The sequence below is a fragment of the Mytilus edulis genome, chromosome 3, assembly GCF_963676685.1.
Source record: "Mytilus edulis chromosome 3, xbMytEdul2.2, whole genome shotgun sequence".
NCBI classification, from domain to species: domain Eukaryota; kingdom Metazoa; phylum Mollusca; class Bivalvia; order Mytilida; family Mytilidae; genus Mytilus; species Mytilus edulis.
This window is the reverse complement of record NC_092346.1, coordinates 104,614,530-104,641,733: the sequence shown is the minus strand read 5'-3', so window position 1 is coordinate 104,641,733 and position 27,204 is coordinate 104,614,530. Positions and strand designations below refer to the sequence as shown.

At 32.7% G+C, this 27,204-nt stretch overlaps 1 protein-coding gene across 1 annotated transcript; it reads right to left on the bottom strand.

The window, feature by feature from the left end:
• Positions 1-1,501: 1,501 nt before the first annotated feature.
• LOC139518080 (uncharacterized) lies at positions 1,502-27,204 on the bottom strand. The gene is made up of 17 exons (XM_071309746.1): positions 26,888-27,204; positions 24,234-24,373; positions 22,115-22,245; positions 20,682-20,754; positions 20,215-20,283; positions 17,893-17,966; positions 17,482-17,575; positions 16,935-17,102; positions 13,822-13,899; positions 13,286-13,380; positions 12,742-12,831; positions 7,648-7,708; positions 7,321-7,428; positions 6,673-6,737; positions 4,184-4,255; positions 3,712-3,881; positions 1,502-3,276 (listed from the first exon to the last, which is right to left on the bottom strand). Exons 1-17 carry the CDS (start codon positions 26,970-26,972, stop codon positions 3,080-3,082), a joined length of 1,770 nt encoding a protein of 589 aa, XP_071165847.1. The 5' UTR covers positions 26,973-27,204; the 3' UTR covers positions 1,502-3,079.

Below are 27,204 nucleotides of genomic sequence, written 5' to 3'. Positions count from 1 at the left end.
TTCTCACTTTCGCTGTACCAGCTCAAGCGAGAAAATCAATCTCGTTGAGATGATCAACGATAATCTATAATTATATGACAAAACTAAATCAACAAAAATAGTACGTTCATACAAACAATCTATACTGAAGATAGGTTGTAGATAAACACACTTTAACAAAGTCTGTGCTGATAACTGCTACAGTAACTGAACACCATTCGACTTCTTAATTAAATTTTAAAAACAAGCACACACAAACCAGAAAACATAATTACCATAAATGGGGCATAAAAATATGAAATAAGTTTCATATCTTCCATAATTAAATGTTCAACTACACATGGTTCTGTTTATCTGACAAGCTATTACAACTTAATTGATCTTAACACAGAGTAAAACATTCTTATGTAAATAGTAGTATTACCTTTTCATAAACTGAAAAATAAAACTGTGGAAGACTTGGATAAGTCCATATGGACATATTTATAAATTAACTATTTACGAAACTTTTGAATTTTTGAAATACTAAGGCTTTTCCACCACAGGAATAGTTAATCTTTTAAACCTTTAGAAATTTTGGTCCTCAGTGCTCTTCAACTTCGTATTTTATTTGGCCTTTTTAACTTTTATGGACTCGAGCGTCACTGATGAGTCTTTTGTAGACGGAACGCGCGTCTGGCGTAAGTACAAAATTTAATCCTGGTATATATGATGATTTTATTTAACTCCTTTGAAGAAGTATGCTGTCTTTATTGACTGCTATGATTTCTATAAACTGTGTGCTACCCTATACTAGCACTAAATTGTATTGAAAGGCTTGATCAATAACATAGTCTCGATCAATTTGTGTCTTACTATTTCTCTTTTGGGGGCGTGACAATTCCTCTTAGTAATACAATACACTTATTGGATATTGAAACAAATAAACAATATAAAAAAAGAAGATGTGGTATGATTGCCAATAAGACAACTCTCTACAAGAGACAAAACAACACAGACATCAACAACTAAAGGTCACCTTACGGACTTCAACAATGAATAGATTCTTTACTGCAAAGTCAGCTATAAACGGCCTAGAAATGACAATGTTAAACAATTCAAACGAGAAAACTAACGGCATGATTTATATACAAAATCATGAACGAAAAACAAATATAATATACAGCACCAAACGACAACCACTGAATTACAGGCTCCTGACTTAGCATCGGCGGGGTTAAACTTGTTAAGAGTAAACTAGTTTAGAGGCGCCAACCCCCACACAAAAAGGCACCAAGAACAGATCTTAGAGTAATTACAGTTACTGACAACTAGTTCAAAGCCAATAACATCTTATTAAAAAGCATGCCTCTTGGACTAAAATAGCAATTAGTACACATACAATTCTAATGGATTTAAATAAAGATGTCATTAACAGTCAGAGAAAATATCACCTTACGCAATTCCAAGATGCAGAAATCGACAGATTGTGGAGTCAAGAATGTGCATATGCATATAAAATTATATTTATTCAAAGCTGATCGGTAGTTTATTAGTTTATTGAAAATAATTATGTTTGAGATATAAAATGCCTCCAATGATTGGTATTCCAATAGGAACTATATACGCATGCTCTTATTGCAGTGCACGAATTATAAACATTTTCATCAGCAAATATTTACGGTCACATGCCAATTTGTTACAATCAGGTCAACATGAAAACACAATTTGATAAAAAAAAAAAAATCGGTATGTTTCGTCTCCAAGCAAAAGATTGGCCTTATGTTTTCCAAAACAAATATGTTTTAATCATCTACTTTTTATACGCCCGTCAAAATTTTGACGGGACGAATTATGGTATACAAATGTCCGGTGTCCGTCCGTCTGTCCGTCTGTCCGGCGTAAACATGACGCACCGTAACTTGAGAAAGACTTATCCAAATTTCATGAAATTTAATACAGTTGTTTCTTATGATGGTCAAATGATCTATATACTTTTTGGTGAAAATAAGATTAACACTTTTTGAGTTAAGGCACTTTGTAACTAAATAGGGGGGTGTTTTTTCACATGTCGCATCGTATCTCAAAAACGATTCTTGATATGGCTTAAAACTTTAAACACTTCTTAGTTATATTAATCTTAATATCTGTATACTTTTTGGTGATGATTCAATATTTCATTTTTGAGTTATTGAGTATTTTGTAAAAAAAGGGGGAGGGCTTTTTTACACGTCGCGCCATATCTCAAAAACGATTTATGATTATTGCTTAAAACTTTACACATGTCTTTGTTATATTAATCTAAAGATCTGTATACTTTTTGGTGATGATTCAAAATTTCATTTTTGAGTTATTGAGTATTTTGTAAAAGAAGGGGGAGGTTTTTTTTACATGTTGTGCCGTATCTCAAAAACAATTCATGATTATTGCTTAAAACTATACACACTTCTTTGTTATATTAATCTAAAGATCTGCATACTTTTTGGTGATGATTCAAAATTTTATTTTTGAGTTATTGAGTATTTTGTCAAACAGGGGAGGGTTTTTTTTACATGTCGCGCCGTATCTTAAAAATAACTTATGATTATTGCTTAAAACTTTACACACTTCTTTGTTTTATTTATCTAAAGATCTGTATACTTTTTGGTTTTGATTCAAAATTTTATTTTAGTGATATTTAGTTTTTGTAAAAAAAAAACAGGGTGGGGGTGTTTCGCATGTCCCGCCGTGTCTCAAAAACAATATATGGTTATTGCTTAAAACTTTCTCAGAAACTATTTATGATTATTGCGTAAAACTTCCACACAAGACGTCGGGCGTATCATGCGCTCATGGCGCAGCTGTTGATTGTATTTAGACGATGTAACACAAATTAGTATTTCACCTAGACAATCATGGGAGTACACACAAGTGCGCACTGCATCGGACAACTGACCAGTTTCAAAACCAAATTCTTATTATTTTAGTGGCATGTTTGTATTTTCACGCACGTCTATCAAAAAGCCAATAATCTGTATTAGTAATGTTGAAGCGCTTGTTAGATGCAGGCGGTAAAACATCGCAATGAATTTCATTTTAATAATGAAACCGTGTTTAAAACATTGTATGAAGTATCCCGCATTTATGATAAGAAGAATATTATTATGATGTTAGCATAGAGTGCGTAACAACCATATGTGATTGTCCATATTCCATTTGAAGCATTCGCATTAACAATGTCCTTAATCCACTCTCCAACAATATCATCTAAAATTCTTAATGATACGGGTCCTTTCCGTAATATAACGTCATGGAAGTCTTCTAAACGGAAATTAGAACCTGAAAGAAAATTAAAAACAAAGGTTGTAATAGTTTGCCTCAATGTTTATATGTACTCATTGTTTACTCTCATATTTGTTACTTCTCTTACTGTTCGATCTAATGAACTTTAAACGTAGATACTTAGTAATTGTCATGATGAAGACAACCAATTATTGTAATCTAATTATCTGAAAGTGTTGTCGTATGTAGATTACCTGTGGGGCTTTCGTCAAAGAGACATTAACTTAACGAAACAATTAATAAAACGAGATCTCAAGTTCCTTTTTTACTTTGGATTGAAATAAGATGACGATGAATGGCTGATTAACGTTCAGTGGCAAATGGAGATTAATGAATGAGGGAATTGTAAATCAAATTTGATTCCTTTTATATATTCGGTGAACTTGCCAGTTTATTATGAATATCGTTTTGCTTTCTTAAATGTGTCATTACCAAGTATACTCTTAGCACGTCTTCTGAGCTGCTTTATTTTCATCTCTCCGACCTTATATGCGCATGCCCTTCCTGGCCATGTTATTATCATATCGACTTCATTTTCGATCTGTTGTTGGTCACTTCCTGTAAAGTTCCGAATGTACTCGATACCTTGTTCCCTGGGCCAACTAAAAGAATAAACGTATGCAACTACTTAGCTAATCATAATAGTAAGTTTATGGTAGATAACAAATTTGCAAATTTATTAATGTATATTTGCAGATTAAATATCCTTAGTGTCACTTACTTCTTTTGCGTAGTTTGTGTTCGTTAATGATATTTTCCGAAAAGTATACCATTATTCATTTTCTTTGCTTGTTTTTATTGCAGAAATTAAATATTAAACCTTAGATACATCTTATGACTTTACAAATACAGCATGGTATTTTCTTGCATTTTTTCTACACATTTAATTGAACCGTAAATTTACCCAAATGCGTGTATTCCAGTGTCCACCACTAACCTACAAGCTCTGAGTATTTCAGATATCAATCTACCAAGCCTGCAAACATAAATATCATAAATGAGTTTGTGGCATTCATAAGAAATATCAAGAACGAACTTCACGAAGACGTTGACACTAATTCCCAACACTGATAATAAAAGCAAGGATAGTACTCACATATAAAGACGTCAAAATTTAGTTCCTTGATAGATCTAAAAAGTTTTTGTATTACTAAACCGTAAACGTAGTATCACAAATCTCTTTATAAAAGTAAATTATAAGCCACAAAGTCAGGACATTGTTTTGATGTTGGCAAAAAACGATAATTTTGTGGTTTTTATCGGTCATTTAGGTTTCTGGAAAACCTTGACCACAACCTACGTTCCAAGACGTTAAAAAAGGCAACATTTATAAAACGCTGTTCAAAAACCCTTACTTGATTAAAAAAAAAACTGTTTACAAATTAAAACGGATGGAAACACATCAACTATAAGAGGAAAACACTGGAACAACTGCAACAAAAACAAACGACAACATACATAGAAACGGACTATTGTATAACAAATGCCATATTCCTGAATTGGTACAGAAAATTTTAATAAAAACGGTGGGTTGAACCTGTTTTTGTTGCTAGCCAGGGCTTTTTCTTATATGGCAATTAGTTAAATATATCGCTAAAATTACAAAACTGCGTGACAAAATTACAGTACAAACAAACGTAAAACACTCAGCATAGAGAAATGCATAATTAAATATTATAATGGTGCACGCAAACCGCAGAATACCGGTAACAACGGACATCTCCAATTAATGACAGCACAGAACTTACAAAAAAAATCATAACTAAATACATGAATGTAGGATGTATAAATACTAGTCGGTCACATTTGGTACTTAGCAGACATATATCCGTATTAATTCCATTTGATTGAAATAAATACACTTCCCATCAACTCGCTGATACTTTAACTTCAAACAATCAAAAGTTTTCGATTTTTACTGCGTTAATTGAGACTTCTTATACTAGATTTAAAAAAAAAATCTCTATACAACGATACAAAAGATATTTGTTCCTTTCCTATTGTTATTTCTTTAATCTTTTGACAGTGAAGTATCTTTGGTTTTTTCTTATGGTATGTATATTTCTCAACTCGTTTACTTTGTCCGTGTCTGTATTCAAGTTTTGAAAATTTAATGAACGTTGTCTATGTATAATGTTTTTGTCAATATGTCTTCTGACTGAGTTAAGCCATTTCAATTGATATTTTATAGTGTGTTTTTCTATGTTGTATTGTTACACTATTTTTCATATTTTTTCAGGTAAGGATGAAGGTTTAAACCCGCTGCATGTTTTTGCACCTGTCCTAAGTCAAGAATCTGGTGTTAAGAGGCTGCCGTTTGTTGATGTGGTTCATAAGTGTTTCTCGTTTCTCTTTTTTTTTTTTTTTTTTTAGATTAGCGCGTTGGTTTTCCCGTTTGAATGTTGATACACTAATCTTGTTTGGTGCTAATGTAATATAAGTTAGAGGTGTAGCAAGCTTTAAATCCAGCTTTAATCTAACTTTTTCTGAAATAAGAAAATGCTTGTACCAAGTCAGAATTTTGCATTTTTTCCCCATTCGTTTGAGGTATTTGAGGTTTTGATTTTGCCATTTGATTGGGGCCTTTATCGTTTTGAATTTGCCTCAGCTTTCAGTATTTTTGTGATTATACTTTTTACTTTGCAGATTGCTGTGTGTTTGTTTACTCTACGTTGATCTGATGTATAGGAAGAGGGTTTATATCTTACAAAAAATTTTCAACACCGCCTTTTTTTGTCCCCGTTACAGGTCAGGGGGGGTTTTGTTCATTTTATGATATGTTACTTCAGTGTTTCTGTTGTTTCGTTGTTTTCTCTCTATTTGAGTTTGTAACCCAGATTTTTTTTTTTTTTTTATCTCAATCGATTTATAACTCTCAAACAGCGGTATACTAATGATGCCCTTAATTTACGGAGTCCATTTTCACTGAACTAGAAAACATTTTTGTGCCGCCTCCGGGTGAGGGGTTGTATCACTAATTAGTGGTCCTGGGCTGTTCTTTGGAAGGGTTTTTGTCTCTATGGAATATTCCCAATTTGCATTCTCAATTTTATGACTATTTTTTTTAGTCTGGGAGAGCATGCCATTGTTTTATTTTCATTGCATTTTGGTTCTGAATTTGATTTCAGTAACTGAGAGCACCCTTGTCGTCTTTTTGTTCGGAGATTTAAGTTGCTGTATATCCAGGGACATGTATACAGTAAATGTTCAGACGCATAGGTGGTTAGTTTCACAAATCAAAGTAATATGTTTACGAAAATTGTACGGTTGTGTCTATTTGTTTTTCTGAGTTTTGATCATTGACATTGACATGTGAACTAGCTGGTATCCCATTGTACGTGTCATTATTCTTCTGCAAGCAGACTAATTTAACAGGGTATCAATTAAACTTACTTATCATATACTGTTGAATATAATCCCATTTCTGATCCTAAATATTCAGCATATAACGCCCATCCCTGAAAATTTCAAAATAATTATGCAGAAGTAATGCTATTTGTATAAATAAAGTCTGCCAATCTTTTTTCTATGGTCACTGTTTTCTTTGCAGGAACTACCAAAATAACCACACAGGAGAACAGACTACATCAATCACTAACACCAAAATCCTCTGGACAAATAATACAATCAAACAATGACAAACAACAACAAATAGCACATACGTCGAAATGAACTAAATAAACATAATGAACATGAACAAAATATAAAAAAGCAACAAGACCAATTTTTTTTTTATATATTTATTCATTTTCAATTGGTCGAATCATAAAGATCTTGGGGGGGGGCATATAGGTAATTTATTTCAAAACTGTTGATTCTTAAGGCTGTTTATCTTTTGAAATATGTCTTCTACTATTTTTTTCGTTGAATTTACTTCACTGTTTCTTCTATAGATAATAACATGTGTAAGAAATTTCACGCTTAACCCGTGGTTGAAATCGGAAGGGTAAAATGTTCCGGTTCTCTGTTTGTTGCAAACGGCGTGTAACTCCTGATAGGAATAAACGTGATAGGAACTATGTATCTAATATTACTAAATACCTCGATATATGCTGTATAAGTTGGATAGCTAAATGGTACTGTGTGAAATCCAGTGTGGAATATATTCTGACGATAGCGTGGAAGGTTTCGGCTAAATGCATATGAATTCTGCAAAATATTTTCCAATAAAGAATGTGGTGTCAATGGATATTCGAAAAGAAAATATGCATGTAAGTAAAGATGATACATTCATAATTTAAATTTATCTAGTTGTTATCAGTAAGAACTTATTTTTTATATATGATGTAATTTTAAGCTTGGCAGCATATACTTCTGCTTTGAAATTTTATACCGTTTAAAAACTTTTAAACTAAACGATATATTTACCTGGAAATGATGACCAGGATTGGCCTCATGCAATACCAATGGAATCGTCAGTAAAGATGATCTGAAATGAAGTTCATTTAATTATAAAACTACTTTAGTCAAGTATGATTTATAAAATAAATAAGATGTGAATTAAAATAAAAAGCTACGGTTTGTGTTTTTTTGAAAATTAAAGTGTATTTTTTATTATTTTCTAAGAAAACCTATGAAACACTTAGAATATATAGCGAAACATTTCACTAACAAAATAACAACACATTTCACTAACAAATAACAACACATTTCCTGATAAATATAAAATTTTGCAACTACTACTTGTTTAAGCGGAAGGAAATTTATAAAAATTCGCAAAAAAATAAAACCATAAATAAAATTCTCTTTTCTTAACAGCTCATATGTATCCCCATATGAAGAATAGACAGAAGTACAATGGACAATATTTCAGAGTAGGATATATTGCTTAATTATAAACAAGTAAGTTCTTTGAGCTTGCAAGCTTTATTAAGAAATGACAACTGAAGAAGTAAAGATTGGGGTTGGAGATTGACGTGCATGATGAAACAATCACATCGAAATACCATGACGTCAATAAAAGTTATAAAGGGAAAACAAGAATGTGTCCCCAGTACATGGATGCCCCACTCGTCCTATCATTTTCTATGTTCAGTGGACCGTTAAATTGGGGGAATCTAATTTGGCATTACAATAAGAAAGATCATATTATATAGGGAACATGTGTACTGAGTTTCAAGTTGATTGGACTTCAAGTTCATCAAAAACTACCTTGACCAAAAACTTTAACATTTAACTATCCACTGGGGTAAAGCTGATGACCGTAACTGCATTCACGGTCATCCCAAGATGTCGGATGACAAATTAGGTCAGTTTCTGTATTGTCTGTTAAAGTGTTTTTATATCATTTTCTTTACAAATCATACATTGAAACAATGTAAATTTATAAAAGAATCACTCGGAAATCACTAATTACTTCTGAGAAATGTGCATGAAACGGGAAATTCGATTTGAAAAAATCGCCAAGATGACCGTAAATCACAATCGAGATGACCGTAACAGAATCAGCGATTCATAACAAGGCTGACCGTAACTGCTTTAAAGATGATCGTAATTTGTAAATGATGACCGTAACTTTTAAATGATGACCCTCAATTCTAAGAAATATCCGTATTTATATAACTATCTTTTTGTATCAAATGATCAATCGTGTTGGTATACACATATTAATATGAGAGTTTTATCAGTGAAGGTGAGCTCCGGCAAAGTAGATCCTTAAAATAGTATTGTACGAAAAGCGTATCGCAAGGCGGAACGTTGTCAATTTGTATATACAATGTATACAGAAATGTTATTCATACAGTCAGGATTCCACTTCTTCAAAATTATCTCCCCATTACGCGAGTTCATGCTCACAATCGTAGAAATGGAAGCCATTGTAGGGATGACGCTCTGCCAATTTTGCTCTTGAAAACTAATAAATTTATCCACATAACACCATTACGATCGATCGTTATATGTCAGTTATATTTTAAAAGACAAATGTATCTACTAGCTAATGAGCATTAGTTAATGATCTTGCCTGCATTGATTCAACTTTAAAATATTGTCTGTTCGGATGTCAGATGGAATTTTTGAAAATTCTTAAGCATTTAAAAAAATTCTAATAAAATATTTCGTGGAAGGGCAGACTAAACAATTTTAGTGGTTGAAGATTATAAACCCTAGTTATCACACACAAGAAAATCATATTTTTTCGAAGATATCCATTTTCATCATCCAAATTAAAAGACTGTCGTCAAGTACTTTTAGAAAAAAATAGCTATTCGAACACACCTACTCTGTGATTCATTAGATAGGTATCTCACTTGACCCATATATTCCATCTTTTCGTACTCAGTGGCGTAGCTAGGTCATTTTCAAGTGTACGCCCGAACCTCGGCAGTGGCGGATCCAGAAATTTTCATAAGTGGGGGCCCACTGACTGACCTAAGAGGGGGCCCGCTCCAGTCACGCTTCAATGATTCCCTATATAAGCATCCAATTTTTTTTTCCCAAAAAGGGAAATCCGCCTCTGCTCGGTCAGGGCCTAAAGGCCCTATTGGATCCAGGCCAATGAACCAGCTGGTGGTAGATGAGCGGGTGCTAAGCCTCCGGAAGTTTTAAAGTTATAGAAAATGACATACTATTCCTGCCATTGAAAACTCATATCAATAACAACATTCAAAATGGTTATTTTTTATGTTTAATCTATTTCTTGTTTATTTAGAATCATAAATGAACATGAAATGATTAATTTTCTGAGTTGTTCAGGTGCAATATCAAAATGTGTAAATAGAACCCTGGTTTTCGCCTGAAATTTCTCCCCGTAAAAGTTTATTCATTTATCAGTCTATTACAGGATTGAAAGTTGAAAAACTTGTGTCTAATCCATTTGTCTCTTTTTGGAACAATAAAATATGTTTAAACTACAGGATTTAAACAAATCAAATATTTTCATTTAATAGCTGCACAAGTTTCATAACAAAATATGGAGGTTTATAAATTTATCATGTTAATTAACTCGACATCATAGATACCAGGATGGAAATTTATTATTGCGCTATACGTGTATTCCTCCAAAAAAGTTTCATTAACTTTGACCACGGTTTTACAAATAATTTATATGTACCAAAATTAAACCTCAGAATGTAACTTCTTCAAGAAATTCCTTTTAAAAATCTATAAATTAAGGGAAAATTCATCATATATAATTTTGTCATGATGCGCTGTATATTACTCTTTTGACCATAAACAGTTTTTGTCCATCTATCGTAAAATCATACGACGGTTTGACAAAGTTATTAATATATAAAAACTTTAACCACATACTTAACCTACATTTACACAGTTATAATTTAAAAAAAAAAATGCAAACCCCCATTTCGAATCAAAGTACATAAAGAATTGCTTTAAAAAGGAAAGCGAGTATAGAAATCACGGTAGATTTAGACTTAGACAAAAAATGAACAAATATATATAAATATGACACCTCAATTTTGTCATTTTTATTCGAAATTACAAGCAATTGAAGAAAGACTTAGAAGGTTGATGTACTGTTAACCAATTCTTTTAATAATATCTAGATGAAAATATTTTGTTTTACCAAATCAAAGTGTACGCCCGGGCGTTTTGACGTGAACGTAGCTACGCGCATGGTACTGTCATTTTTTTACGTTATAAAGTCAACCTGTAGCTTTGATATATAATAATGATAGAATCTGAAGCGAGATGCTATATAAAATACTCTTGCTTTGTACGTTTTAAAGACAAAATATACACCCAAACATGCCCTAACAAAAAAAGGTCAGTGCACTCGATTTTTCTCTTTTCGATACAATCGTTACCTGTTTTGGGGATTTTTTTCTTGATTCACATAATGGAAGGGCAGACACGAAAATTTCTGAACTAAAAGATTGATATGTTCTCCGTCCGTGATAAAAAAAAATCGGAGGTTATGCATTTTCTACATCCAACTTATAGATACTATATATAAAAAAGAAGATGTGGTATTATTGCCAATGAGACAACTATCCAGAAAAGACCAAAATGACACAAACATTAACAATTATAGGTGACCGTAAGGCCTTCAACAATGAACAAAGCCCATACCGCATAGGCCCCGATAAGAACCATGTCGTCGACTTGATATCTTATTGTTTTGCATTACTATGTAACAGATACATTGAAAACTTATGCAAATGGTGTTTTTAAAATAAGAAAATTGTCGTTTTATTTGTTTCTATTAACTTTTTAAAATTTTGTTACTATATCAAACATTACAGTTAACATTTATCGCTTTCTCGATACACACAGAGCTTCAATTCTTTTATTCTATTTCAAAAGTGTTTCCGCCTGCATACACATGGGCTCGATTACCAAATATTCGTATGTATTATTAATGTTTTTAATGCTCCATTTATTGGCATTATGTTTTTTCTGGTCTGTGCGTACGTTCGTTCGTCTGTTCGTCTGTTTGTTTGTCCAGCTTCAAGTTAAATAAAATTGAAACTTAGTACACATTTTCCCTATAGTATGATTTTTTTAATTCTAATGCCAAATTACAGTTTTATCCCATTTTCATTGTCCACTAAACATAGAAAATGATAGTGTAGATGAGGCATCCGTGTACTAGGGACACATTCATGTTTCTTCAAATTTTCGTCGTATCGCTGTCAATTTGTGTTAAAATTTTAACGTCGATATCATTAAATATTTCATTGTTTACGAGAAATATGCAATTTACTATCATTGTTATAAATCCTAAATATGGCCAATTATATTATAGTTTAAAAAAAGAATTTATGAAACATATTTATATCCGCTAACCGAGCCCCTATTGAGATCGACAAACTCAACAAAAAAGCTTTGAATACAACGGATATTTCTTAGAATTGATGTTCATCCTATAAAAGTTACGGTCATCCTATATAAATTACAGTCAGTCTTTACAAATTACGGTCATCCTTTACAAGTTACAGTCATCTTTTTACCAATCACGGTCATCCTTGTTTTATGTTACGGTCATCTTGAAAATATTTTGATTATGATTTACGGTCATCCTAACGATTTTTTCAAATCGAATTTCCCGTTTCATGCACATTTCTCGGAAGTAATTAGTGATTTTCGAGTGATTCTTTTATAAATTTACATCGTTTCAATGTATGATTTGTAAAGAAAATGATATAGAAACACTTAAACAGACAATACAGAAACTGACCTAATTTTTCATCCGACATCTTGGGATGACCGTGAATGCAGTTACGGTCATCAGCTTTACCCCAGTGACTATCGTAGGTGGGGCATAAAACATGATATAATAGATAGCGTCTTTAAAGAAAAAAATGAAAATATGAAAATGTGTTCGACCAGGACAGAATAGATTGGACAAAATAACGAACAGAAAATTTCTAATAAATGATCTGTCTGTCTTCATTCGACTAAAGAAAAGGATTGTACTAAAACAAACTAAATAATAGCCGGGGCACTTAGTTTCCACAAATTCTGAAGTTGTTGGATGAACTCTTGGTTTTGAAAACATACCTGTTTATAGAAGGATTTAAATTTATATAGAAAACGTTACTTCTGTATGACCCTAAGGACAAATCTTTCCCATCGATTATTGGAAGTAATCTGAAAGAAACAGATACAGGTTAAAATCATATCATTGTAAACTTATTAGCACTACTTTTTTACAGATTTTTTTTTATTCAACACGATCATGCATATAATTTTTATTAGTATTTTATTTAGTAAACATTCTAAATCTTGGCCGTTTTACGTTGATAAATCTACATACACAGATGTTGTATACGGTCTACATGGAATTAGATATCATGTATACAAATTACTGCCAGCTGCCTGTCTCATTAAGGTCTACTCAATATGATTGTCCCTATTTGAAAAATGTTTTCTGTTTACAGCCAAGAAAAAGATAAAACCAGCACGTTTTTCGAAACTAGATATTTCTTATATATCGTCAGTGTTACATAGCGATTATTACAGCACCACTCAAAACGCTTTTAAGATCATTTTGTTTTAATTAATCATATTGAAACGCGATGTCACCATCCATTATTTTACTTACACGACTTTGGGTTTCTGTAACTTGTAGAAGACTGTATCCAGTAGTGTATTATTCACAGTTTCTAAAACGTCACGTACCATCAAAAACTGTTGATCCTAGTAAGCAACATGAGCATTATAATTAAATCCAATCAAATAAGAATTATAATGCAACGATCTTAATCATTAGATTGCAAAGAGAAACCTTAAAAAAGAAGCAAATATATGTGTCGGTTAGGTGTAAGTATTTTTTACAAATTTAGCTGCATCTGAAATTTTAAAAATGACATAAAATGTTTGACGGTTCAGTACAAAGAAATTTGGCTTCTCTCTTGTACCGGTCCAAATTATTGATTATCATAATATGATGTACTTCAGATCTTGAAAGACAAGACGTACAAAATGTATTAATTGGATATAGGAAGATGTGGTGTGAGTGCCAATGAGACAACTCTCCATCCAAATAACAATTTTAAAAAATAATGTACATTTAACCCTTTACTTCTGGTATTAAACTCAGATATAATTTAAGTAATCGAAATACTATTGTATACTCACTGGCGTGATAGTTGTATGATATTGTACATGTTTGACAAATGTTGTTAAATCTGTGTTAAAGTTCAACTGATCTTTTATCTGTAATATTCAAAGATCGATAACTTGAGTTATTCCATATTGATAGAACTTGTTCTATATGAAATGGATAATGAATAAAAACAGCATACTCACCTGCCGGAGGTAAATGAACCGAGAACGCCGCGATCTTTTATGTATATAACTATGGTAAAATCATTTGTTGACTGTTGTACCCCTATTTTGACATTTTTATCTATTGTGTCTGTTTGTTTTGTTCACAGATCGTTGTCAATATAATGTTATAATATGCAACTATCACAAGTGAAAGGTTAAATTGCTATAAAACCAGGTTTAATCCACAATTTCTCCAAAAGAAAATACCTGTACTAAGTCAGGATTATGACAGTTGTTATCCATTCGTTTGATGCGTTTCAGCTTTTGATTTTGCCACTTGATAAGAAACTCTCTCGGAGTTTGGTATTTTTGTAATTTATTTTTTTGATGGATTTTGGTATACGGGGGTTTGGCAGGTCATTAAACCAGGTTCTAACCATCATTTTTTTCTTAAATGTCCTGTGTTTAGTCGGAAATGTGGCAGTTGTTATTGGGGGGTTTGTTTCTCTGTGTGTTGGTGTTTCTTTTTGTTGCATTTCGGTGTATCTGTTGTTCCTTTGTTTCCTCATGTGGTTGATGTGTCTCTCTCGGTTTTGTTTTGTGGTCCGGATTTTTTTTTTCAGTCGATTTGTGACTTTTGTGCAACGGTATACTACTGTTGACTTTATTTATTATTATTCGGAATACGGAATAAAACAACTTCTGTCTTGTGTTTCAGTAAATATGTACCACATCAAAAGATAATAATTGCCAAACATTATATTATTCATAGTCCATGATAGCATTCCTGTATAAAATCATTGCTCAAATACTGCTTTTAATATATATAACCATCATGACGCTTCAGCTATTTAAACGTATCATATTTTTAGGAAAGAAAGCGTTTGACTCAACGTTAATTTCACAGCTGGCTTTAATATTACTTAGCTTAAGTCTGTAAAAAGTTATTTAGAAAAGAATTTATTAAGATTTTAAGTAATCTGTGATAACTAATTCCCTATCTTAATAATTCTCCAGTGATACGTTGGACGCCAATGAAAATGAATTGTAGCAGATACAAGACGAATAATAAAAAAAAAAGAAGGCAGAGTGTTGTGGTTTCCAATTAGACAACTTTTCACCTGAGACTAAAATGTGGATGTTAGCAACAATATGTCTCACTATGGTCTTCTACAATGAGTAAAACCCATACCGTGTAGTCAACTATAAAATCTAAAATATCATAAATTGTGAAACAATCCAAATGGGAAAAACTTTAGCCTGATTTTTAACGTATCAATAAACGAAATAAAAATATGAACGACTGAAAAACAAACAACAAGCACTGGTGAACAGCATTTTGATAGACATACACAGAATGAAAAAGGTCTAACAAGTTTAAAGTTCTTAGCGTTTCCTTAACATGGGACAATAGTGTAAACAATCTCATTATATGTGCAAAGGTCACCATAAGAACACACCGTTGTTGAATCTTTAAATTCAGGAGACTGGTTCCACGCACAAAATCGACTAACACTAAAAAACAGACCGATACTGATACATTTACTTACAGTTACAGAAAGCTAGTTCAAAGCCATTGACAACTACTCAAATATAGAAATAAAGTTCTATGTGACTAAAATTGAGAAAGGAAATGGTAAATATGTCAAAGCGACAACCACCCGACCATAGAGCAAACAACAGCCGAAGGCAACCAATGGGTCTTCAATGTAGCGAGAATTCCCGCACCCGTAGGTGTCCTTCAGCTGGCCCCTAAAATATGCATAATAGTACAGTGATAATGGACGTCATACTAAACTCCGAATTATACACAAGAAACTAAAATTTAAAATCATACAAGACTAACAAAGGCCAGAGGCTCCTGACTTGGGACAGGCGCAAAATTGCGGCGGGGTTAAACATGTTTATGAGATCTCAACCCTCCCCCTATACCTCTAGCCAATGTAGAAAAGTAAAAGAATAACAATACGCACATTAAAATTCAGTTCAAGAGAAGTCCGAGTCTGATGTCAAAAGATGTAACAAAAGAAAATAAATAAAATGACAATAATACATAAATAACAACAGACTACTAGCAGTTAACTGACATGCCAGCTCCAGACCTCAATTAAACTGATTGAAAGATTATGTCTTCATCATATGAATATCAGGTACAATCCCTCCCGTTAGGGGTTTAGTATCATACTATCATAAAATATATGAGAAGAACATAACCCGTGCCATGCCAACAACTGTTTTTTTAGAAATAAATGTGTTTTAGTTCCGATGCAAAGATCCTATCAGTGAATCAATGTTAAAGCCAAAATATGCAATCTTTAATGACCTGACAACAGTATCGTAACTATATCCCCTTTTAATAAGTCTATTTAAAGGTTTTGTAAGTTTCTGAGGAGAATACTGACATTTTTGTGCTTTATAAAGAATATTTCCATAAAATTTTGGATGTGAAATACTTGAACGTATAAGATGTCTGCATGTTGAGTTATATTTACGAATTATTTCCTTATACCGGTGATAAAATTTAGTAAATGTTTTGACCAGTTTGTGATATCGAAAACCCTGGTGTAATAAGACTACAATATCTATAAGTAAACATCCAATGGATTTTTTGTAAATGTAATCTCAGAAATGTGAGACCTTGTGCAGTGCCAACAAATCAGTAAATAGTTTCGACAGGCTGTATGTCCATAATATTTCATTATTCGTATTGCTTAGTCTTTAGTTTTCTATGTTGTGTCTTGTGTACTATTATTTGTCTATTTGTCTTTTTCTTTGATAGCCATGGCGTTGTCAGTTTATTTTTCGATCTATGAGTTGGACTGTCCGTCTGATATTTTTCACCCCTCTGTCATTACTGTACAGCAATAAATATTTAGTTATGTTTTAGTGGATATTTTTTGGTACAACGAAATTGAAATTCGAAATTTAGAAGACGTGTTTTATCAGATTATATCATTAAATTTTAGCCAAAAAATATTGACCTTATTGATTTGTTTGGCTATTCTTTCTACTTCATCTAAACCTGTCACGTGAGCTTCATCGGGAGACATATCTGATGTAGTATGGAATTTCAGACAAGCTTTGTAATATCCTATACCATTTCTCATGGAGTGGAGACCGGGTGCTTTTCTGGTAGCTGGAATGTATTCCTGGAAATATCATTGATATGTGTTTATTGTTCATATAATATAGTAACATATGTATTTGGTAATTCCACATTTTAACTACGGAAATGAAACACATAAAATGCTCACACTGATAGATTAGAGGCACCAGTGCATTTATACATCAAAATGAAGCATGTCATACAGCAACTATCCGCAAACATTTAATTACAAACTTCGCACTTTCGACGGGTACATAAAATGGTTTCAATTAGCGCTAACCTTGTAAGGCACATATTCTCATTTCCTCCCACCCTCTCAAATTTCCCAATGTCAATTTCTATGTATAAATAAGGTTAAGACAAATACCATAAACAACAGTAGACAGCGAAACGACACAGGAACTAATTGTTCAAGTACTTACGTTAATAAGGAAAGAGTCAAGCTCGACGTAAGCTTCGTAGGCCATCTGAACCTGTCTTAAAATTCCTTTGTCTTGAAATGATCTTTGTGGAATACTGAAGAACAGAAATCAGTAGATTATTAATGTTATTAATCATGTTGAGTGATTAACTGAGAGTGTTTTTACATACTAACATAGCGTTGAATATTTCATGTTCGACAAAAAAGTTAAAAAGAATATCAAATCTAACGAAATGGACAAGTTTCATGTGTTTATTTATTTCAGAATTCTGCAAATTAAATAGTTCGAATTTGAATAATTGTAAATTTCACATTTATTTGATTGTGTTTGGTACGTACAAACATACATAATGCATAATGAAGTGACAGATATCCTAAAACATGAATCGATTCTTTGTAAACTACAACACACCTACTATTATTCCGTGACAGAAATGGAGATAGATGTAGATTCATATCATTCTGTAATCTTTCTATCACATTCACCTACAATAACACGTGTGTCAGTAAGTTTGGGAGTAAGTAAGCGAGTTAGTCAGGGATTGGATTGGTATGCTTTGACATATACAGTGAATTGTGCAATGTTTTGTTTGTAAGCAATCAATGTTTAAAGATCTTTTTTATTTCTAACAGTTTTGAGCTACATAGTTAACTCGTATTATCATAATATTATTACACAAGAATTACATCCCAGCTCCTTTGTTATAACAGGGGTGAATCCGGTTCAGATCACCCCTGTTAGAACAAAGGAGCTGGGATGTAATTTTTGTGATTAATATTATGATAATACGAGTTATTAACCTGAGCCGGATCACCCCTACCAGATCACCCTAGTTTGAGTTTCTATGTTATGCATGCTTTTCTTTGTTCTGTAACATTTTTGCGGGAATGTCAAATCCACTATAAAACTTATAATTAATTTTACGGAAAAGACTATCTATCAAAATTCACGTAGAAAAAATCCAGTGTATATGCTGGGATTCGAACTCAAGACCTTTAGCATATCAAGCCACGACACATACCACTACACCAGGACGACTGGATACGAACTAACCGTAATTTAACATACTTAAAGGAAGCAAGATATTTTTATACGTGGGGTGAGTTGGCAGACCTTTCTTTATTCGGTGGGGTTTAAACCTTTTTCGCCAATAAGTGAGTTGTCTGACTAATATTGTTCAATTTGATTTTACACTTTTTCAAAAGTGGGAAGAGTCGGCAAACAATAGTGGGGCGATTTTTTTATAAAGTGGCGATATAGTGTGGGCCGATTGGCAAGTGGGGCGAGTTGACATTGTTTGATATCTACTCATCGTGTTCAGGGGTCATAAAGGGTATACATCATACAGTAATATATGTAAGTAAGTATATTATAATGGTTGTGTGGCGTTCTAAACTCGATTTTATGAATTGTAGACGGTTTTTCGTCTAATCTAAAACAGCTGGGATGTAAAATAGTTATCCTATTCGGACTTGGTGTGTCAGTGTTAGATCACCCTCTGGCCTCCGGCCATCGAGATGATCTAACACTGACACACCGCGTCCTTTTGGGATAACTATTAAAGATACAAGGACGCGGTGTGTCAGTGTAAGATCACCCCGATGGCCGGAGGCCAGAGGGTGATCTAATACTGACACACCAAGTCCGAATGGGATAACTATTTTACATCCCAGCTGTTTTAGATTAGACGAAAACGATTTACAATTCATAAAATCTAGTTTCGCCCCACACAACCATTATAATATACTTTATATATTACTATATGATGTATAACCTTTATGACCCCCGAACACGATGAGTATATACGACTCGCCCCACTTTTGAAAAAGTGTAAAATCAAATTGAACAATCAGTCTGACAACTCACTTATTAACGAAAAAGGTTTAAACCCCACTGAATAAAGGTCTACCAACTCGCCCCACTTATAAAATAGCTTGCTTCCTTTAAGTATGTTAAATTACTGTTAGTTCGTATCAAGTCGTCCTGGTGTAGTGGTATGTGCCGTAGCTTGATATGCTAAAGGTCTTGAGTTCGAATCCCAGCATATACACTGGATTTTTTCTACGTGAATTTTGACCGTATAATTAATTATAAGTTTTATAGTGAATTTGACATTCCCGCCAAAATGTTACAGAACAAAGGAAAGCATGCATAACAAAGAAACTGAAACTGGGGTGATCTAGAAGGGGTGATCCGGCTCAGATCACTCCTGTTAAAACAAAGGAGCTGGGATGTAATCTGCTGACACAATAGTTTAGATCCATAACTTTTTGTCGTATATGTTCACTGAAAACATATGATTTGTTTGTTTTGGTCAGTATTGTGAATACAATATGAAAATGAATTTGTTTGTTCGATTGATTGACTAATGGTATCAAGTATTCCATGAATATTCGTTGTGATGCAAATGCTATATTATGCAATACTAGGTACAAGACAGACACAATGAGTAGCAGCTCTTATAAATACATCCTTGTATATATAGATGTATTTTGGTGATAATTCGGATCCGTTGTTTGTTTTATTTGTGTATGTCACCTTACCTTAACGCATCGTATTTATACTGACCCCGAGCCGATATGCTTCTTTAAATTGTCAAAATTGCATCTTTGGCAATATGGTCGGATAATTAGCAAATGACAGTTGTAAGTTTGTCAAGGCGAGTGTAGTACCAAGTGTTATAAGATACAATGAGATTGGTAATTTCAAAAATGTAACCCTATAATTACCTACCATTGATGACAAATGGTTTGTTCTTTTTAATCGTATTGCCTTCCTCATCAAGGATATCTGTTCATAAATCTGAAATGTATATTACGAAACAAACATTTAGTCGTGAAGTTCGTTCTGTGAATACAGTTCCAATCATTTTTGAACTTTTTAACGACATTATGATAGTAAAGTATGATTCTAAACTCTTTGTGCGTGAACTATATATATAGACGAAACAGGATAAGATAGGATCCAGACACTAAGTTTCAAGAGAAAGCCATATATTATAGCTACTTTGAAAAACGTTACCAAACAAAAAACCCAGTTAACTCCTCTGACTTAAGCGTTGTCTAACAGATTTGCCATATTAGTTTAACTGCAGTTACATTACATATACATGTAGAACTTATCATGGTGTTTTGTGTAAAACAACTTTAAATAAGACAGCAGTATAATCAAGAACATGGAAGGATCTAGTATTGTCTTACCTGTACGGGTAAATGTTCCAAGTCTGTAGAATATATACCTTCTAGATTATTGAAAGGATTTAGGGCACCATACCTTAAAATATATTACAGTAAAACATGGCTGAAAAAATCAGTCAAACACAATATAAACTCCGGACCCGGAGGCGGGCTTCAGCTGGCCCCTAAACAAAAATGTGTACTAAATAAAGGCAACAGTAGTATACTGCTGTTCAAAACTCATAAATCTATGGACAAAAAACAAAATCGGGGTAACAAACTAAAACCGAGGGAAACGCATTAAATATAAGAGGAGAACAACGACACAACACTAAAATGTAACACACACAGAAACGGACCAAGCATCAGACAAAATCCCACGATAATAACAAATATAACATCAACACCAAATACATGAATTTGGGATAGACAAGTACCGTGACACGTCTTATCGCAATGTGAAATTACACTCAAAAATAAGAGAAAACAAACGACGCAACGTTAAAATGTAACACACACAGAAACGAACTATAATATAACAATGGCCATATTCCTGACTTGGTACAGGACATTTCTAAAACAGTGAAAATGGGCGTCATACTAAACTCCATAACATAAAAGTCAGTAACAAACTAAAAAAAAAATATACAAAACTACCAAAGGTCAGAGGCTTCTGACTTTTTGCAGGCGCAAAATTGCGACGGGGTTAAACATATTTTGTGAGATCTCAACCTTCTTCTATACATCTAGTTAATGTAGAATAAACTAACACACAATAATATGCAAATATATAATTGCAGTGCTACACTATCGTATATTATCAGATTGTATTTGTTAAATGTCAAATGCGATTCTTTCATTTGTCTTTGTAACTTATTAACCTTTACTGTTTAGTTCATTTTTTATAATAACCTTTTGGAGTGGCTCGGTACTCATACATCCAGTCCTTCTGCATCCCGTCATTGTGCTATGATATTTGTTTGTATTCTTATTGTTGAATTTGTTTATGTGCTTTGTCTTTGATATCTTTTTTCGTTGTTGATGTATTTCTCTGCTATTATAGTGATCAAGATTGGAACACAATGTTGACTGCTGTACTCCTATTTTTGACATTTTTACCTATTATATCTGTTTGCTTTTATTTTAACATAGCTAATGATAATTTTATGCGACTGTCATACAAGTGAGAGGTATATCCAGCTATAAAACCAGATTTAAGGTAGCATAATTCTACAATCCCATTATATTGTCTTCATAAATGGAATCATAAAGTTTTGATAATTGCCATAAAAGCGGGAGGATTGGCTAGCCACAAAACCAGGTTCAATCGGCCATTTTTTTCTTAAAATGTCCTGTACCAAGTCAGGAAAATGGCCATTGTTATATTATAGTTCGTTTCTGTGTGTGTTGCATACTATATGTAAATGGTGAAAATCAATATATAAATGTATACTCACATTACCCATCTATGACCTCTAACAAATGTTTTCACATAGTCCCGTAAGATTCGAACATTTATTCTATCTTCTGAGGCCAACGATTCTAGGTTTACTTTGTTAATTTCTGAGAGAAGTTCTTTATTCAAGTTCTGAAATTTAATAATGAATATTTACTAATTCTATGTATTATATCCTAAAATAACGACTCCTGGCAGGTGAAAGTTTTGTTTTAAATTGGTGAAATAACATGAATTTTAATTACCAAAAACTATTCTGTGATGTAATTCTATGATTGATCTACCGGTTAAGTAGAATCTGACTAGCCTTACGAGCCTCTAAAACCATCGTCTACAAATCGTGTGATACAAGTTATCAGGAAGAGCGAACTTAAGAATGGCGAGACATTAATAGATTCCGGTTGTATGACAAGGCATTTATCAAACTGAAGAAAATATATTAACCGTAACTGCATTATAACTTCTTGTTTGTCAGTCAGTCACATGACATGACATGTTTTCTTGATGAATAATCCATACAAAAAGTGAATGATTGTAAAGTGTATTAATAATTCGTTATGTTAACGGTACAAGGGTTAGGGAAATGGTAGGTACTATACCATATATTTAATTCAGGCCATTTTAAACCTTTGGTCCTTAAGTCTGTAAAACAGTTGTCAATTTTGGAAAATTTTAAATTAAACAATAAGAAGTAAAAGTTGTTCTATTTATGATTTTACATCAATGGATAAAAAGCCATATCATTCAAAATGTTTACACGGGAACTTAAAGTTGATCTTTTGAAATAAGGAGATGTTGTGTGATGACTCATGAGGAAAAAATCCTAAGCAGTTCAAATAACGTGGATTTACTTAACTCATATCGCCTTCAACAATTGGCAAAACCTATACAGTCTAATCATCTATATAAGTCATTACATGGCAAAATCTGAAACAGTTCAAACGAAAAAAATACGGACTTATTTTTGACAAAACAATAAACGTAAAAAAAATTGATAGGCAGTAAAAAGACAACGTCTAAACTATCATCTTCGCTAGCCAAGGGTTACGATTGAGTGGATCGTAACCCTTGTCTAGCGAATATGCTAAACTACAGGCTCCTGACTTTAGACTTAGACGGTTATGGATAAATAGTTAATGTTAATTGAATTTGCTTGTGCACAACAGCTTTAAGAGTTCAACCATCCAAATGTTAATCTCGGGCATGTATGTATTCTTCAAACAAAAAACTAAATCATGGCCGGTTTCATCCCATGGGGGGATACTTCCTATATTTTTAGTGGTATGAGTGTGCCGCAAAACAGGGTCACTTTTTCATACCCTGCTGCTTAGAACAGGATCGCTTCTTCAACTGTTTAAGATACCGTCTAGAACCCGGGTCTAGAACTGCATCCATGTTATACGGTCTAGAACAGGGTATACATTTTCTGAGCGTGTATAGAACAGGGTATGTTTTTCAATATTTTCTGGTTAGAATAGGATATGATTTGGCAAGTGCTGTCGGCACAGTTATATCCGAAAGGATAGTCAGTAACACCCCCCCCCCCCCCCGGGTGTGGGGGTTACATACGATTTGTGTCCCTTACCGCTTTTAATCAAATATGTTGTGGACTGTACCATCAGACTAGTATTTGTTGCTTTAAAATTGAATTGACTAAAATAAAGTTATAAAACTGAAAAAAGGGGCAATAAATAGGCTAGGTTGAAAATGACTACGTTATTTGCAAAAGAAAAAAGAGGAACAGACAAACAGTGGAATGCTTTGATATACGAAAAGTAGTATTTTCTCGCTGTATTGATGGCCTTGGTGGCCTTGGGCTGTTTTGTTTGTTCTTTGGTCGTGTTGTTATCTCTATTCTCTATTTCCACACTCAATTTTATTTAAGCTTACTTTTTGTAACTGCGATCATTCCTTGGTGTTTTTCTAACTGTATATCTATATTGGTGCTGACTCGGTGAAAGTAAACCCAGTGTGTTATGTCATATTGACTCTCCGTATGACTGTTGACCCAATACTAGTTAAATAAAGAGGTTTTACTAAATATATACTTTACAATGTTATTTCGTTCTCTAAATCTAAAATCAGTTCCTGGTGTATAATTTAATGTTGTGTGTACTTACCTTTCTCCGTTTGTATGTCTGTAACGTATATGACTGACGGAGATGAAATTGGTCCTCATTGACATAGGCGCCTTGATACTCTTCTTTTAAATGATTATAAAGTTGTTCTTCTAAGTTTTTTATTCTTTGAACAGCAGATACTGAAAATGTATTACCATAACTCTAAACATATGTAAGTCTTCATTTCTGAAATGACGTTTTTACTGTCTAAAGAAAGGTGCAACAATTTAAACTATTTTGATTGACAATAAATGGTAACAATCATGATATTTACGTATTTTTATTTGTTGAAAATTTGAAGAAAAATGCATTATTATGATTTAAGTATATTTTGGAAATATTTTTTAAGGTGAATTTAATTTGTTATTCAATTGAAAATCTGAGTAGTTTACAGGAAATAAATCATCTTTCTTGTACTGTTAAAAATGTTATAGAGTAGTGTCTTTATTAAGATTTGTATCTCTTCCATATGTCGAGCAGGATCTTCCTACCTTTCCGGAGCACCTAAGATCACTAGTTTTGGTGGGGTTCGTCGTTCTCAGTAAATAGTTTCCTATGTTGTGTTTTGCGTACTATTGTTTTTCTGTTTGTCTGTTGGTCTTTTTTGTACCCATGACGTTGTCAGAAGGTTTTTAGATTCATAAGTTTAAATGTGCCTCTTGTATCTTTTATTCCCCTTTTCCAAATAATTGTAAAAAGTATACTTCATTTTTTGTTCTAAAGCACCTAAAACACCCTCTTTTGACTTAAGGTGATTAAGAGTATGAAATGTTGTCTAAAATCCTGTCTTTAAGTTTTGTTGCAGTATGCGAGTTAATATATCTATATATCTTTTGATTTCTTGTGATGGTTAGTTTATGTCGTATTAAAATTACTGGCATCTCAAATTAAGGGTGTAGTCCTCCATTCTATTTCAAATACTTTAAATTCATTATAGATTGTGCTTATGCCTTAACATTTGATATCCTTAATATTTTCATCTGTTTTAAATTATTCTTAAATTCGTTTATTAAAAAAGATTTTCACTGATTAGTTTTTCAGGTGAAAAATGAATCTACATGTAGTTTTTGCCGGTGTAGCTAAGTGAACGTTTACATCACTTAATCGAAACTAGTAATAACAAATCGTTTAAATCAAATTGCAATTACCAACAGTTTTCTTTTTATATTATGTAACACATTTATCAAAACTTAATAAGAATAAAAACAATCTGGTGAATGATAATTTGTTTTCCATCTGAAAATATACCTTTAGAATTGTTGTCAGCCGTTGCATTTCTAAAAAGTATTTTGTTCAAATGCGGTTACGTAACTCATTGTTTTAAGAAGGACTATTTTTTCCCTGATGAAATATGTTTGACCTCCATTTTTACTGAACTAATATACATTTTTGTTTAGGGACCAGCTGAAGCCCGACTCCGGGATTTTCTCGCTGTGTTGAAGACCAGTTAGTGGCATTTGGCTGTTTTCTGTTCTTTAATCAGGAGCCTGTAATTTAGTGGTTGTCGTTTGTTTATTTGTTACATAAAATTGAGAAAGGAATTGGGGAATATTTGTTTTCGTTATAAATAAGGCCGTTAGTTTTTTCGTTTGAATTGTTTTACATTGTCTTATCGGGGCCTTTTATAGCTGACTATGAGGTATGGGCTTTGCTCATTGTTGAAGGCAGTACGGTGACCTTTAGTTGTTACTAGTAATGTCTGAGTCATTTTGGTCTCTTGTGGACAGTTGTCTCATTGGCAATCATAACCACATCTTCTTTTTTATATTTTGACTCTTTGGCACATTCCCCGATTCCATTCTCAAATTTCTTTTATTCGAAAATTTGTATTTATTTTTAATTTCATAAATGTAATAAAAGAAAATAAGCCTAACTAAGTAGATCTTTTTGTGAATAATATCTACAGATGTATGATTAGATGTTTTCTCTTTCATTCAGCAATATACTTTTTCATTGTGGTCCTCAGTATTAAAGTACGTTTTCTAAAACTTATCTAGAAACAGACGCTATCATAGATCGTCCATCAATACATGATAATTATCTCAAGAATACCGGGAAATAAAAATATAAGACGTAATTTCAACTTTTAGTGTATTTTAAAATAGTTCGAAACAGTAAAATAGAATTATTTGTGAGGAAACTTTCTTGAACAGTTACTTAAAATATAAATGTAACGAAAAAGTACTCATGACCTTCAGAAAAATGTGTGAATAGCTAAAGATTTGGGGGTCTAACTTTATACAAGTTAATTATTATTTCATAGTTTTGTATGTATTTTCAGATATGAGTGAAATAGTGCGATTGTTCAAGAATAAAACTGTGTGTACTATAAGCTTAATGTTCGATGACATTTATGTGTTATGTTTATATTAATTAAGAACAGATGGTATAGAAACAATAAAACATCTACTTTAGTTTTGTTAATGAAATCCGACAATAAGATGATAGCTGTGCTGTAACAGAAAAGATAGAAACTTGATTTAAATCGGTTCTCATTATGTTGTAGTGTCTTCAGATATAAAATTAAAAAAATCTGGCATAAAGTCTAATCGTTTTGGTTTTGGTTTTGGATTTAATTTTCTTTTAGACCCAACTATATCTGGAGCTCAAATATTGATGTAATACAAAAACTATTGAAAATAAGAACTACTTACCGTGTTCAGACGCCAGAATTCTAGGGAAAACATTAAATACTCCAACAAAAAAGAGACTTGCTGTAAATAACATGAAAAAAGTCATACCGATCTATCACAAAATGATAACTATAAAACTAACTTCATCATGTTTAAGTAAGCTTCATCACTTTCATGCTAATAACCCCTTCCGTAAACGTTAGGAATTCATTCATTGGGAATAACTAGTTATTTCACTGCTTAACTATTCGTGCAGAAATAATTCATCATTTTAAAGATGCCGTCGTAATCTAGAGAACAATGACTTTATGAGAAAGGCGCATGTTATTATTTATTAT

Bases quoted from the DNA above. Each gene is read 5' to 3' on its own strand.
- LOC139518080 (XM_071309746.1), bottom strand. From the start codon at position 26,972: ATGACTTTTTTCATGTTATTTACAGCAAGTCTCTTTTTTGTTGGAGTA. The intron at 24,374-26,887 runs GTAAGTAGTTCT...ATACATTTTCAG, and splicing joins AATTCTGGCGTCTGAACACG to TATCTGCTGTTCAAAGAATA. The intron at 17,967-20,214 runs GTAGGTAATTAT...GTGTTATTGTAG, and splicing joins CAAACCATTTGTCATCAATG to GTGAATGTGATAGAAAGATT.